The sequence below is a fragment of the Muntiacus reevesi genome, chromosome 7 (genome assembly GCF_963930625.1).
Source record: "Muntiacus reevesi chromosome 7, mMunRee1.1, whole genome shotgun sequence".
Taxonomy (NCBI): domain Eukaryota; kingdom Metazoa; phylum Chordata; class Mammalia; order Artiodactyla; family Cervidae; genus Muntiacus; species Muntiacus reevesi.
Window position 1 is genome coordinate 17,652,592 of NC_089255.1, and position 16,696 is coordinate 17,669,287.

The following is a 16,696-nucleotide window of genomic DNA, read 5'->3' on the forward strand; positions in this document are numbered from 1 at the left end:
GAAAAGTACATGTTTATCTATGTGCTTTCAAATTTCAAGGGCTACCATTAGAAAAGAAGATAAGATGTACAATTTCTAAATCATTAAAAAACCACTGATCAGCCAAAAAAGCAGAAGAGAAGCAAAAAATGAACATGTCAGTTATCACAATAAATATTCATGAGTGAAATTCTATTAATTGATAATAGCTCTCAGCTTGGGTTAAAAACTGAGTTTCATTTTGTTTTTGAGAAATACTCCTAAAGCCATATATAAAGGTTGAAAATAAAGGGATGGAATATATGTAACAAGCAAATAACAATAAATAAATATGGGAATATTAATACTAGTGGTGATAGAATTGATGATGTTGTTGTTCAGTTGTCCACTCATTTCCAACTTGGCAACCCCATGGACCGCAGCATGCCAGACTTCCCTGTCCCTTACCATCTCCCAGAGATTGCCCAAGTTCATGTCCATTGCATTGGTGATGCCATCCAGCCATCTCATTCTCTGACACCGTTTTCTCTTTCTGCCCTCAATCTTTCCCAGCATCAGGGACTTTCCCAATGATTCAGCTGTTCACATCAGTGACCAAAATGCTGGAGCTTCAGCTTTAGCATCAGTCCTTCCAATGAGTATTCAGGCTTGATTTCCTTTCAGATTGACTGGTTTGATCTCTTGGCTGTCCAAGCAATTCTCAGAAGTCTTCCCCAGCACCACAGTTCAAAGGCATCAATTCTTGGTGCTCTGCCTTCTTTATGGTCCAGCTCTCTCAACCACATGTAACCACTGGGAAGACCATAGCCTTGACTACACGGACCTTTGTTGGCAGAGTGATGTCTGCTTTTCAACACACTAAGTTTGTCATAGCTTTCCTGCCAAGAAGCAGTAGTCTTCTGATTTCATGGCTGCAGTCACCATCCACAGTGATTTTAGAGGCCAATAAGAGGAAATCTGTCGCTGCTCCTACCTTTTCCCTTTCTATTTGCCATGAAGTAATGGGGTCAGATAGCATGATGTTAGTATTTTTAATATTTAGTTTTAAGCTGGATTTTTTTCACTCTTCTTCACCCTCATCAAGAGGTTCTTTAGTTCCTCTTCTCTTTCTGCCATTAGAGCATTAGAGTGGTATCATCCAAATAACTGAGATTGTTGCTGTTTCTCCCACCTATCTGATTCCAGCTTGTAACTCATCCAGCCCGTCATTTTGATGATATCAAAAACTTAAAATCCACCAAAAAAGATAATAATTATGAAACTTAATGCAACCAAGATCACAGCTTCTAAATATGTTAGCAAATATAAGTATACATTTTAAAATTCATGTTATTGTGGTAAATATTAACCTATTTGATCATTTGATCAAATAAACACAATTAGAAAAGAATACTGAGGATTAGTATTTGGTACAGTACTGTACCAAATAAATGTATTTAGAATTGTATTTCCAGAAACTTATTCCAAATTCATGGGGGAAAAAGCCTATTTAAATACCTATGAAAAACATTAAAAAATTGAACATATATTTAAACTCAAAACCAATTTTCATATATCTCAAAAAGCATATTCATGCGTGTAACTTTCTATAATCACAATATCATAAAATTAAAAAAGAATGAGACAAAAACCTGTCCAATTGCAGTTGGAAAAGCAAAGAAACAAGAGAAGCAAATTCTCAGAAAATAAGATACAAGTGCCTTTAAACTTAAAAAAAGTTGTTTGACCTCAAAGTTATAGACAGCACAGACATAGGTATCCAGGGATTTTCATTACAGTGTTTATAATATTAAATAACAAAAATATGAAAACTCAGTTCAGTTCAGTCACTCAGTCATGTCCAACTCTTTGCGACCCCATGAACTGCAGCACACCAGGCCTCCCTATCCATCACCAACCCCCGGAGTCCACCCAAACCCATGTCCATTGAGTCAGTGATGCCATCCAACCATCTCATCCTCTGTCGTCCCCTTCTCCTCCTGCCCTCAATCTTTCCCAGCATCAGGGTCTTTTCAGATGAGTCAGCTCTTCTCATCAGGTGACCAAAGTATTGGAGTTTCAGCTTCAACATCAGTCCTTTCAATGAACACCCAGGACTGATCTCCTTTAAGATGGACTGGTTGGATCTCCTTGCAGTCCAAGGGACTCTCAAGAGTCTTTTCCAACACCATACTTCAAAAGCATCACTTCTTAGGCACTCAGCTTTCTTTATAGTCCAACTCTCACATCCATATATGACTACTGGAAAAACCATAGCCTTGGCTAGACAGACCTTTGCTGGCAAAGTAATGTCTCTGCTTTTTAATATGTTGTCTAGGTTGGTCCTTTCCTTTCAAGGAGTAAGCGTCTTTTAATTTCATGGCTGCAATCACCATCTGCAGTGATTTTGGAGCCCCAAAAAATAAAGTCAGCCACTGTTTCCACTGTTTCCCACCTGTTTGCCATGAAGTGATGGGACCAGATGCCATGATCTTAGTTTTCTGAATGTTGAGTTTAAAGCCAACTTTTTCACTCTCCACTTTCACTTTCATCAAGAGGCTGTTTTGTTCTTCTTTGTTTTCTGCCATAAGGATGGTGTCATCTGCATATCTGAGGTTATTGATATTTCTCCCGGCAATCTTGATTCCAGTTTGTGCTTCATCCAGTCCAGCATTTCTCATGAAGTACTCTGCATATAAGTTAAACAAGCAGAGTGACAATATACAGCTTTGACATACTCCTTTCCTGATTTGGAACCAGTCTGTTGTTCCATGTCCAGTTCTAACTATTGCTTCTTGACCTGCATACAGGTTTCTCAAGAGGCAGGTCCGGTGGTCTGGTATTCCCAACTCTTTCAGAATTTTCCACAGTTTATTGTGATCCACAAAGTCAAAGGCATTGGCATAGTCAATAAGGCAGAAATAGATGTTTTTCTGGAACTCTCTTGCTTTTTCAATGATCCAGCGAATGTTGGCAATTTGATCTCTGGTTCCTCTGCCTTTTCTAAAACCAGCCACATGTCCATTAATAAAGGACCAATTACTTGCAGCCATCAAAATTATTAGAGGTTCTGATATGAAATAATCTTTAAGATGTCTTAGAAACTAAAAATACAAGATATAGAATAATTGTGTAGTATGCTGCAATTTGTGAGAAATAGAACATATACTTCAGAGATTTCCTCGTGTAATTTTAAATATTTGATTTTTTAAAAATGATTGTCTCTGCATCCATTGAGATAATCATATGGTTTTTATTTTTCAATTTGTTAATGTGGTGTATTACATTGATTGATTGGCGGATATTGAAGAATCCTTGCATCCCTGAGATAAAGCCCACTTGGTCATGATGTATGATCTTTTAAATATGTTTTTGATTTCTGTTTGCTAGGATTTTGTTAAGGATTTTTGCATTTATGTTCATCAGTGATATTGGCCTATAGTTTTCTGTTTTTGTGGTGTCTTTTTCAGGTTTTGGTATTAAGGTGATGGTGGCCTCATAGAATGAGTTTGGCAGTTTACCTTCCTCTGTAATTTTCTGGAAGAGTTTGAATACTATAGGTGTTAGTTCTTCTCTAAATTTTTGGTAGAATTCAGCTGTGAATCCTGGGCTTTTGTTTGTTGGAAGATTTCTGATTACAGTTTCAATTTCTGTGCTTATGCTGGGTCTGTTGAGATTTTCTATTTTTTCCTGGTTCAGTTTTGGAAGTTGTACTTTTCTAAGAATTTGTCCATTTCTTCTAAGTTGTCTATTTTATTTGCATATAATTGCTGATAATAGTCTCTTATGATCCTTTGTATTTCTGTGTTGTCTGTTGTAATCTCTCTATTTTCATTTCTAATTTTGTTGACTTGATTTTTCTCCCTTTGTTTCTTGATAAGTCTGGCTAATGGTTTGTCAATTTTATTTACCTTCTCAAAGAACCAGCTTTTGGTTTTGTTGATTTTTGCTATAGTCTCTTTTGCTTCTTCTGCATTTATTTCTGCCCTAATTTTTAAGATTTTTTTCCTTCTACTAACCTTGGGATTCATAATTTCTTCCTTTTCAAGTTGCTTTAGGTATAGAGTTAGGTTATTTATTCGACTTTTTTCTTGTTTCTTGAGGTAGGCCTGTATTGCTATGAACCTCCCCCTTAGCATTGCTTTTGTAGTGTCCCATAGGTTTTGGGTTGTTGTGTTTTCATTTTTATTCATTTCTATGCATATTTTGATTTCTTTTTTGATTTCTTCTGTGATTTGTTGGTTATTCAGCAGCGTGTTGTTCAGCCTCCATATGTTGGAATTTTTAATAGCTTTTCTCCTGTAATTGACATCTAATCTTACTACATTGTGGTCAGAAAAGATGCTTGGAATAATTTCAATTTTTCTGAGTTTACCAAGGCTAGATTTATGGCCCAGGATGTGATCTATCCTGGAGAAGGTTCCATGCGTGCTTGAGAAAAAGGTGAAATTCATTGTTTTGGGGTGAAATGTTCTAGAGATATCAATTAGGTCTAACTGGTCTATTGTATCATTTAAAGTTTGTGTTTCCTTGTTAATTTTCTGTTTAGTTGACCTATCCATAGGTGGATTATTAAAGTGGTGGAGTATTAAAGTCTCCCACTATTATTGTGTTATTGTTAATTTCCCCTTTCATACTTGTTAGCATTTGTCTTACATATTGTGATGATCCTATGTTGGGTGCATGTATACTTATGATTGATATATTCAACATCCACTTGTGATAAAAACCCTCCAGAAAGCAGGAATAGAAGGAACATACCTCAACATAATAAAAGCTATATATGACAAACCCTCAGCAAACATTATCCTCAATGGTGAAAAATTGAAAGCATTTCCCCTAAAGTCAAGAACAAGACAAGAGTGCCCACTCTCATCAGTACTCTTCAATATAGTTTTGGAAGTTTTGGCCACAGCAATCAGAGCAGAAAAAGAAATAAAAGGAATCCAGATTGGAAAAGAAGAAGCAAAACTCTCACTGTTTGCAGATGACATGATCCTCTACATAGAAAACCCTAAAGACTCCACCAGAAAATTACTAGAGCTAATCAATGAATATAGTAAAGTTGCAGAATATAAAGTTAACACACGGAAATCCCTTGCATTCCTGTACACTAACAATGAGAAACAGAAAGAGAAATTAAGGAAACAATTCCATTCACCATTGCAATGAAAAGAATAAAATACTTAGGAGTATATCTACCTACAGAAACAAAAGACCTATATATAGAACACTATAAAACACTGATGAAAGAAATCAAAGAGCTCACAAATAGATGGAGAAATATACCGGGTTCATGGATTGGAAGAATCAATATAGTGAAAATGAGTATACTACCCAAAGCAATCTGTAGATTCAATGCAATCCCTATCAAGCTACCAACGATATTTTTCACAGAACTAGAACAAATAATTTCACAATTTGTATGGAAATACAAAAAACCTTGAATAGCCAAAGCAGTCTTGAGAAAGAAGAATGGAATTGGAGGAATCAACCTGCCTGACTTCAGGCTCTACTACAAAGCTCCAGTCAGCAAGACAGTGTGGTACTGGCACAAAGACAGAAATATAGATCAATGGAACAAAATAACCCAGAGATAAATCCACGCACCTATGAACACCTTACCTTTGACAAAGGAGGCAAGAATATACAATGGAGAAAAGACAATCTGTTTAACGAGTGGTGCTGGGAAAACTGGTCAACCACTTGTAAAAGAATGAAACTAGAACACTTTCTAATACTATACACAAAAATAAACTCAAAATGGATTAAAGATCTAAATATAAGACCAGAAACTATAAAACTCCTAGAGGAAAACATAGGCAAAACGCTCTCCGACATAAACCACAGCAGGATCCTCTTATGACCCACCTCCCAGAATATTGGAATTAAAAGCAAAAATAAACAAATGGGACCTAATTAAAATTAAAAGCTTCTGCACAACAAAGGAAACTGTAAGCAAGGTGAATAGACAGCCTTCAGAATGGGAGAAAATAATAGCAAATGAAGCAAAGGACAAAGAATTAATCTCAAAAATATACAAGCAACTCCTGCAGCTCAATTCCAGGAAAATAAAAGACCCCATCAAAAAATGGGCCAAAGAACTAAACAGACATTTCTCCAAAGAAGACATACAGATGGCTAACAAACACATGAAAAGATGCTCAACATCACTCATTATCAGAGAAATGCAAATCAAAACCACAATGAGGTACCATTACATGCCAGTCAGAATGGCTGCTATCCAAAAGCCTACAAGCAGTAAATGCTGGAAAGGGTGTGGAGAAAAGGGAACCCTTTTACACTGTTGGTGTGAATGCAAACTAGTACAGCCACTATGGAGAACAGTGTGGAGATTCCTTAAAAAACTGGAACTAGAACTGCCATATGACCCAGCAATCCTGCTGCTGGGCATACACACTTGAGGAAACCAGAATTGAAAGAGACACGTGTACCCCAGTATTCATTGCAGCACTGTTTATAATAGCCAGGACATGGAAGCAACCTAGATGCCCATCAGCAGACGAATGGATAAGGAAGCTATGGTACATATACACCATGGAATATTACTCAGCCATTAAAAGGAATATATTTGAATCAGTTCTAATGAGGTGGATGAAACTGGATCCTATTATACAGAGTGAATTAAGCCAGAAAGAAAAATACCAATACAGTATACTAACGCATATATATGGAACTTAGAAAGATAGTAACGATAACCCTGTATGCGAGACAGCAAGAGAGACACAGATGCACTGAACAGTCTTTTGGACCCTGTGGGAGAGGGCGAGGGTGGGATAATATGGGAGAGTGGCATTGAAACATGTAAATTATCATATGTGAGCTGAACCTCCAGTCCAGGTTCTATGCATGATACAGGATGCTCAGGGCTGGTGCACTGGGAAGACCCAGAGGGATGGGATGGGGAGGGAGGGGGGCGGGTTCAGGATGGGGAACACATGTACACCCAGGGCGGATTCAAGTCACAGTATGCCAAAACCAATACAATGTTGTTAAGTAAAATTAATTAATTGATTAATTTTAAAAAATGATTGTCTCTAGGAGTTAAACTGAGGTTTAACTAGTGCAGGGTTTCATAGTGCAGAAGATTGCTTTTTACTGTATATTTGTATGTAGTGCTTGGAATTATCTTTTTGGGTTTGTTCTGGTGTTTTGTAATTTTTTTTTTGTTAAAATTATTGTATTAGTTTCTAAAAAAAGGATTTTAAGAGATTTCCCATCAGTATTCCTGAAGTAGAAGAAATGATAGTCTCTAATTAAGGCAGAAAGAACCTGATCCCAGATAGAAATTCTGACATGCAAGGAGAACTAAAGAGCAAAGAAAGTAGTAAATTTGTGGGATGAAACTAAATAAACATTGACTATATAAAGCAGCAATAATAGTATTGTGAGATTTAAAAATCAATGTATGTATTGAAATGAATAAATTAGGAAAGAATAAAGACTGAAAATGAAGGAGCTAAACATTTATCTAAAAAAGTTAGGAAAATAATAGCAAAATTGAAGAAAATTAAATAAAGGAAATGATGACATTGAAAGCATAATGAAAAACTGATTATTTGAAAACACTACTGAAAGTGATGGATAATTTGTATATTGCTTTCATAATTAAAAATCAATAAAATAAATATAGATAAATATCTATATTACTTTCTTCATTATGAGTGAGAAAATTATGCTACCAAAATATCCAGTAAATGAGATTGATTATATAATTGACCTACATCACAATTAAATTTTATTCATTTATTAAAATGTTAATTTTAATAGCATAGAAAATGCTTATTATATAGCATTAAGCAAAAACAGTATACAAACCTGGATGGTTAGTATGATCTTACCTTTTTACAAAAATTGACAGAGAAAGCCTATGAGGAAATATGTCTAATGTAAACAATTTACTGGTTTATATAGATTTATATGCTATATATTTATGGATGATTTTGCTCTATTTCTTTATACTTTTCAAAATATATACTCCTTAAATTTTTTTAAATCGCTATGTTATACTCTTATTAAATTGGAAAATGAAGACATTTTCTAAAAGATATATTCCCTTTTTGCTCCCAATCTTCAGTTCACAGTTCATAGTAGTTACACCACTTCCCTGAGAGACACCCTAAGTGGTAGAAACCAGAAAGCAACCTTCATGAATGATGAGTTGCTGTCCTCTGGAATTCTAGGCTTGTGGGTCTGCAAGTGATACTATGAACACTATGTTCTTCATTATCAAACGAAGCTTCCTGTTTCATTATTTACCTCCTGCTGAGATCTTGCCCTTGATATGATAATAGCTAGAGGTATTTTTATTCTGCTTTTCCTAAACTTAAATCAGTATTCCATTCCATTTCTAGCTATGGATAATACTACTGAGCTACATAATGAAATTATGAACTATTTGTATGATTTATAAAATGTGTAACTAACATATTTTATGGGCTATAAAGACTATGGAAGTTTGGTCTACTATGTGTTTAATTGCTCTGTGTGTGTGTGTTCTGTGTTATTTAAGTTTTATATTGATTTTTTTAAAGACAGTTTTTTCATCTTAGAAATGCTTGAGACATGTCTTTGTTGATGATTAATAGTGAAACAAAAGAATTTGAGTTATATAACTTAATTAGTAGAGAAATTGGAGTAGTGAATTGACTTTAAAAACTCAAACTTACAAAAGAGATATTCAAAAAAGCATATGCTACCCTCTAAAATCAACAGAAAAGAAAGGCATTTTCACCAATTGGATAAGTAACTCTCTAAGTCTCTTTACGGTCTTTCTACAGGAAGAAGCAATTCCGGTATCTTCTAGAAACCAAAGGGAAAAAACCTGGTATTGTCAGTGAAGAAAATAATGATAGCAAGAGACTTGTGGGAGAAAACACAAATCGTGCTACACTGAATTATACCACAAGAGACTTTTACACTGAAAAGCTAGAGGTAAAACTACCATTATCTTTGGAACTTATTGTCTGGATAAATTCCAAATGGCTTGAGACTTGGGAGTTATACGTTTCTTTCTCTCCTAATCATTTAAGATAACCTTTTTTAATTCTGTAATGTTAGTCAGCCTCATATCCAGAGCTGGGGGCAGTAGGCACCAAGGAATTAGGGAGAAGTAGAGCCCTTAGTTCAATATATTTAAGCAGAAAAGAAATGTTCAAAAGAAATAGGTACCAAAAGTTTAGACCAAAGTAGGACCAGGATTCAGATCTCTCTGAATTAAGAAAATTGGAATAGACTTGCTCTGAGTACTTACCTAGCCTGTGCCAGACTGGCAGAAGACACAACAGAACCTCCATTTCTCCAAGGACCATTGCACAGGTCCTTGATGTTTTAATTCACTATTTTGTTCTCCTACCGCGTTAGCTTCTGTGTTCTTAGTCACATAATTTTAACCTATTTTGTTCCCACTAGTCTTTTAGACATAAAGGCTAGAACCATTCTTTACTACTGTATGTGTTCAGAAGTTTTTTGAGGGAATGCTGTGTTAGGGGACTGCAGAGCTATAAAGAGAACCATGCAGTGCGTGCCTTGATGGAACTCAGAGAAAGGTGAAGAAACATGTCATCTAAATAAAAATAAGATGTTAAAATTTTGCAAGAGTTTTTGAGGGATCTAAGGGGTGTGTGTGAGTGTGTATTGGCCAAATATTTTTCAAATGTTTTATAATGGTTGTGAGATTCTTTATTCAAACTATATTGTAGCTGAAAACTCATTATGTCAAAAGAAAGCAAAAGAGCAGAGCTGCCCCTGTTGTAGATGGGGTTCAGAGCTCTATTTGATTGGATCTTCTATTCTTTTCCTTTCTCCTTACCTCATTCCCAGACCTGAAGAATCTCTTTGGAACCCCTAGGCCTCTAAGGGTTATACTTTGAAAAGCACTTAACTCAATGCAACAATATTTTTATAGCATCCTGAAGGATATTTTGAAAAGATTCTGCTTTAAATTCAAGCTTTATGAGGTAGTTGTATATCACTGTACAACTCCACAGTGGATAAATTCTTACCCATGTTAAGCTGCCTGCTAATAACTTTTAATTAGTGATGCTAATGTTGCCTTATGTAGAAAACAGAGCAAATATCTTCCTTATGAAAACTCTTTAAATACTTGAATTACTTGAAGTTGTCTTTATAGTTATACTTTCTTACATTCAAAAATCACGTATTGAGCACCTGTCACATGTAATACTTGGACTGTAACAAGTCGCTTATTATCCTCATGAATCTCACATTCTAATGGAGGAGACAGACATATGCAGGGATAATGTAAATCACTAAGTCAAGAGAGTGTAGCTCAGAGAAACTCTACTCAGTGCTCTGTGGTGACCTAAACGGAGAGGAAATCAAAACAAAGAGGGGATATATGTATATGTATGGCTGATTCTCTTCAACAGAGCAGTGTAAAGACACCATACTCCAATTTTAAATGTCAGTTTTCCTTAAAGTAATTTAAAATTTAATATAATCCCAATAAGAAACCAAAAATTTTTCATTGAATTAATCCTACAGCACCTGTGGAAAAATAAACATAAATAACCATAAAAACTCTGAAAAAGAAAAATGATGAGGAGAAAACTAGCACTACTAGATAAATTAAGACATATTATGGTCTTATCAGTTAAAACAGGGTGTTTATGGAGAGATAGTCTAGTGGGATAGAGTGGAAAATTCAAATGTACATCTAGATAAAAAAGAGAATTTATGATATGATAAAGAATAATCTCAAACAAATCAAGAAGGATTATCCCAGTAGTGATTTGAAAATAACTACAGAATTAAGGAGGAAAAAAAGCTGGATTCAGACTTTATACTTACATTCACATTAATTCCAAATGAGTCAGAGATGTTGAAGTTTATAATGAAAGGGTAAAATATCTATAAGAAACCATGAAAGATTAATGTGCAGCACTGAGATCAGTAAGACCTTCAGAGTGATAAAATAAGCAATGACAGAAAACAAACTGAAAAAAATAATTTGCAACTAATCTCCCTAAATTATCAAGAACTTTTAGAAATCAGTGAGAAAAGGGACCAACAATCCAGTATAGGTTGTGTTACTTATTCAAAAATAAGTATAAAGTAATATACTATTTACCATGACAATAAACACTGTCAGTTCAGTTCAGTCACCCAGTCGTGTCTGACTTTTTGGCGACACCATGAACTGCAGCACACCAGGCCTCCTGTCCATCACCAACTCCCGGAGTTCACCCAAACCCATGTCCATTGAGTCGGTGATGCCATCCAACCATCTCATCCGCTGTCATCCTCTTCTTCTCCTGCCCTCAATCTTTCCCAGCACCAGGGTCTTTTCAGATGAGTCAGCTCTTCAAATCAGGTGACCAAAGTATTGGAGTTTCAGCTTCAACATCAGTCCTTTCAATGAACACCCAGGACTGATCTCCTTTAGGATGGACTGGTTGGATCTCCTTGCAGTCCAAGGGACTGTCAAGAGTCTTCTCCAACACCACAGTTCAAAAGCATCAATTCTTTGGTGCTCAGCTTTCTTTAAAATATATAGAAGCCCTCCACAGAGAAAATTGTAACATTTTATTGAAAGACACTGAAAAAGAACTAAATGGATAATTTATGTTTATGGACAGAAACTTTCTACAAAGTAAAGATGTCAGTTCTTCCTAAATCCATCAGTATAAGGCAGTTCTAATCAAAATTTGGACAGTTATTTGTGGAACTTCACCAGTTGATCCTAAATGTGTCTATTGAGCAAAGGACTTAACACGACAGTGTAAGTGAGGAGAACTTGCCTTACCAGATATGAAGTACTATTTTTAGCTGTAGTAATTGAGGTCATATAGGAATAGATTCATAGATCCATGGACAAAATAGCCAGAACTAGCCCATGTTTATGGGAAAACTTTGTACAGATATCAGGTATTGCTGACTTGTACAGACAGACTAGCTACTAAATGCTACTGAGGAAATGAAATATCAAATCAGAAATACGTATCCCTACCATGGTGTACTTTGTTAAAAACCATATTAAAAAAATTAACTCCAGATCAAATAAAAACCCAAATATGAAAAGTAAACTACAAAATTCTCACTTAAAAAACAGATGAAAACATGGCCATGATTGGGTATGCTATGATTTTCTAACCCCCTGCCCCCCAAGGGCACAAACTGTAGGGAGAAATTTTGATAAATTTGGCAATAGAGGTCATTTTTTTGAAAAAAACAAAACAAAACAAAACAAAACAAAAACAGGAAGAGTTTCCATGGAGTCATATAAGCAGAGTCTTGATTAAAGTGGTTTGAGAGGTAAATAAGCAATCAAGAAGTAAAGATAGCAAATGCTGACTCCTGTTTTGAGAAATATCAAAGGGAAAAATAAAATCTGAAGCCACATAACATTTGGAAAGAATAATATGCCATTAGGAGATTTGGACCTGTGCCCATGATTCCACCACTTATTTATTGCCTGAAAGACCTTGCCCGGTCCCTTAATCACTTTCTCTTGACTCACAGTGTAGCATCCCCCACTTCCTGAAAAACATTTAAATCACTGCAACACGAAGTGCTCGTTCTCTCTCCTCTGTGTATCTGAGTTGTTGAAGGAATTACTTGAAGTAAGTTTCTCACAAATCAGGGTAAGCCGCCTCTTTCACTATACGTATGACATGTGTAATTCTGTTCCTTGGTAGGTGTTCATCCAATGTCCTGACTCATTCTGAAAAAGATTTGAGATGGACAGAAAGCTAAAAGGGACTTGAAAGAATCCAATCCTGTTGTTAGACAACTGGGGAAAACTGGAAACTTAGGTGAACAACTGAGGCTCACATAGTGAATTCCTGACTGAACTGCCTCTAGAACTCAGACCTTCTGATTCCTGGCCTGGGCTCCTTTCAGTTTATCATGAATGCATCCTAAAGTCTTCTTGACCACCCCAGCACAAAGAGCTCTCATTTCTTTGAACACCAGTGGTATTTGCTGTCTAAACATCTCATCCAGCGCTTATGTACTGTTTCATTTCTTTTAGCTAAGCTTTTAATGTGTGTAGGACATCTCTCCAACTAGACTGCAGGTTCTTCAAGAGCTAGATTAGCTTTTTCTGCAGGTAGGTATTAGTAGATGACAGCTGCTGCTGCTGCTGCTAAGTTGCTTCAGTTGTGTCCGACTCTGTGCGACCCCATAGACGGCACCCCACCAGGCTCCGCCGTCCCTGGGATTCTCCAGGCAATAACACTGGAGTGAGTTGCCATTTCTTTCTCCAAGATGACAGCTAATCCTGAGCAAATCTCTCAACCTTTGTTAACCTTAGATTCCTATTTATAAAATGGAGATACGGATTAAATTTCTATACAAGTACCATTATCATTAAAATAACTCTATAACAAGTCTACCATGACCTGCTTTTTTCTATCTTCATGACAATAAAATTTCAGTTCAATGCACTAACATAAACAGTATTGTATAGAGTTCATCTCATCAGGATTGAACTTGTGAAATACTTGTTTTATGACCCCCAACAAGGATAGAAAAAAATAAGTGTGTGATGTGTGAAAGCATTTGAGAATGGAAAAAGCATTATTCAAAGAGGAGCAACTTCTTGACAGGTCAGGGCAAGAAAAGTATCTCTAATGTGCTCTTAACAGGATCATTCTGGACATGCAGAATGAGTCGTGCTGGCAGACACCTGATGAATTTTAGAGTATACTGCATGGAGATGCAGAGTAATTGGCTTAGTGGAGAGAAGAAATGAAGCAAAGATGCTTTCAAACACATTTACTAATTAAGGGTTAGTGTATATTAGATACAATTCTGTATCAACATGTTTATAAAGAAGTCATGGAAGAAACTAGCACAAAATTGTAAAGCACCAAAATTGCACTATGCCAATTAGAAAAGTTTAATTTGTATTATATGTAAATTATTTAACAGAAGTCATCATTTAAATATCTTTATATTTTTCTTATCCCTTATTACTATAAAAATTTTCCAGTCCTACCTACTGCTAGATATTTTTTTAAAATTCAAAATCATGTTTTAAGAAACTTAGACGTCTGTAGAAAGGTCTTCTACTTCTGTAAATACATTGCTCATTGTAAAATAGTGCTTGTTTTAGTTATTGATCTCTATTGATTCACACTTATCTTTCTTCCTGGTAGTCTCCTTGTTTCCCAAATTTACTGAGTGTAAAAAGGGAGCAGCTAAATGCTGTTCTCATTGATAAGCTAACTTAGTGCTCATGATTAAGTCCCAGGCAATATTTCAAAGTTAGTGAAGTTCGGTTCACCAGAGAAGTCACCAACTGGAACGATCTGTTCTTTATTGCCGGTCAAAATCTGTATATATTTTTATGATAGGTCAATACATGACCTGTTGCTTTTAGGACATGAACTAAATCAGATCAGCATGTTGACCCCTGAATAGTAAGTGATTATTTAGAGAAATCTTATATGTTATAAGAAAATTTCCAAAATGTGCCTCTGTTACAGGAAGTTAGTGACAATTGGGACTCATTGTTAACTTCTATTAATTAATCAAGAATCCAAAGCATAGTTATTTTTTGTTTTATAAATTATAAAACTTTGGAAAAGGAAGAGAAGTAGAAAAAAGGAGTAGAAATACTCATCGTCTCACTACCCTAAGACAATTTTAATGACACTTCAGTATATTTTCTTTCATTAATATTGAATATATTTTTGTAACTTTTTAATGAAAATTTCAAACATATGACAAAGTTGAAATAATTTTACAGTAAACATTCATTCCCCAAACCTAAATTCTACTGTTAGTATTGTACTGTACCATGTACTTGCTTTATCACTTATCTGTCCTTTTCCCCATCCTCTATCCTTCAATAATCTACCTTATTTTTTTAATTTATTTCAAAGTAATTGCACACATTACCATGCTTCTCCCTAAAGAATTCAGCGAGCAGGTCATTCAGTTCAGTTCAGTTGCTCAGTCGTGTCCAACTCTTTGCAACCCCATGAATCACAGCACACCAGGCCTCTCTGTCCATCACCAACTCCCGGAGTTCACTGAAACGCATGTCCATCGAGTTGGTGATGCCATCCAGCCATCTCATCCTCCGTTGTCCCCTTCTCCTCCTGCCCCCAATCCCTCCCAGCATCAGGGTCTTTTCCAATGAGTCACCTCTTCACATCAGGTGGCCAAAGTATTGGAGTTTCAGCTTCAGCATCAGTCCTTCTAATGAACACCCAAGATTGATCTCCTTTAGAATGGACTGATTGGATCTCCTTGCAGTCCAAGGGACTCTCAAGAGTCTTCTCCAACACTACAGTTCAAAAGCATCAATTCTTCGGCGCTCAGCTTTCTTCACAGTCCAACTCTCACATCCATACATGACCACTGGAAAAACCATAGCCTTGACTCGATGGACCTCTGTTGGCAAAGTAATGTCTCTGCTTTTTAAATATGCTGTCTAGGTTGGTCATAACTTTCCTTCCAAGGGGTAAGCGTCTTTTAATTTCATGACTGCAATCACCATCTGCAGTGATTTTGGAGCCCCCCAAAATAAAGTCAGTCACTGTTTCCACTTTTTCCCCATCTATTTCCTATGAAGTGATGAGACCAGATGCCATGATCTTAGTTTTCTGAATGTTGAGCTTTAAGCCAACTTTTTCACTCTCCTCTTTCACATTTATCAAGAGGCTTTTTAGTTCCTCTTCACTTTCTGCCATAAGGGTGATGTCATCTGCATATCTGAGGTTATTGATATTTCTCCCAGCAATCTTGATTCCAGCTTGTGCTTCATTCAGCCCAGCGTTTCTCATGAAGTACTCTGCATATAAGTTAAATAAACAGGGTGACAGTATACAGCCTTGACGTACTCCTTTTCCTATTTGGAACCAGTCTGTTGTTCCATGTCCAGTTCTAACTGTTGCTTCCTGACCTGCATATAGGTTTCTCAAGAGGCAGGTCAGATGGTCTGGTATTCCCATCTCTTTCAGAATTTTCCACAGTTTATTGTGATCCACACAGTCAAAGGCGTTGGCATAGTCAATAAAGTAGAAATAGATGTTTTTCTGGAACTCTCTTGCTTTTTCAGTGATCCAGCGGATATTGGCAATTTGATCTCTGGTTCCTCTGCCTTTTCTAAAACCAGCTTGAACATCTGGTAGGTGCCCAATATGCTATTGGAGATCAGTGGAGAAATAACTCCAGAAAGAATGAAGGGATGGAGCTAAAACAAAAACAATACCCAGTTATGGATGTGACTGGTGATAGAAGCAAGGTCCGATGCTGTAAAGAGCAATATTGCATAGGAACCTGGAATGTTAAGTCCATGAATCAAGGCAAGTTGGAAGTGGTCAAACAGGAGATGGCAAGAGTAAACGTCGACATTCTAGGAATCAGCAAACTAAAATGGACTGGAATGGGTGAATTTAACTCAGATGACCATTACATCTATTACTGTGGGCAGGAATCCCTTAGAAAAAATGGAGTAGCCATCATGGTCCACAAAAGAGTCCGAAATACAGTACTTGGATGCAATCTGAAAAATGACAGAAGACCTACAAGACCTTTTAGAACCAATACCCAAAAAGGATGTCCTTTTCATTATAGGGGACTGGAATGCAAAAGTAGGAAGTCAAGAAACACCTGGAGTAACAGCCATCTTTGACCTTGGGGTACAGAATGAAGCAGGGCAAAGGCTAATAGAGTTTTGCCAAGAGAACGCAGTGGTCATAGCAAACACCCTCTTCCAACAACACAAGAGAAGACTCTACAC

General features: G+C 36.3%; 1 protein-coding gene across 5 annotated transcripts in view; it reads left to right on the top strand.

Annotated features, from left to right (window-relative positions):
• Positions 1-16,696, top strand: part of LRRC49 (leucine rich repeat containing 49) — a 162,126-nt gene that overhangs the window by 142,579 nt on the left and 2,851 nt on the right. For all 5 annotated transcript variants that reach the window (XM_065940603.1, XM_065940604.1, XM_065940605.1 and 2 more), the window contains one exon: positions 8,760-8,913. In XM_065940603.1, the coding sequence (XP_065796675.1) occupies positions 8,760-8,913 (154 nt within the window). The remainder of the gene's footprint in view (positions 1-8,759; positions 8,914-16,696) is intronic.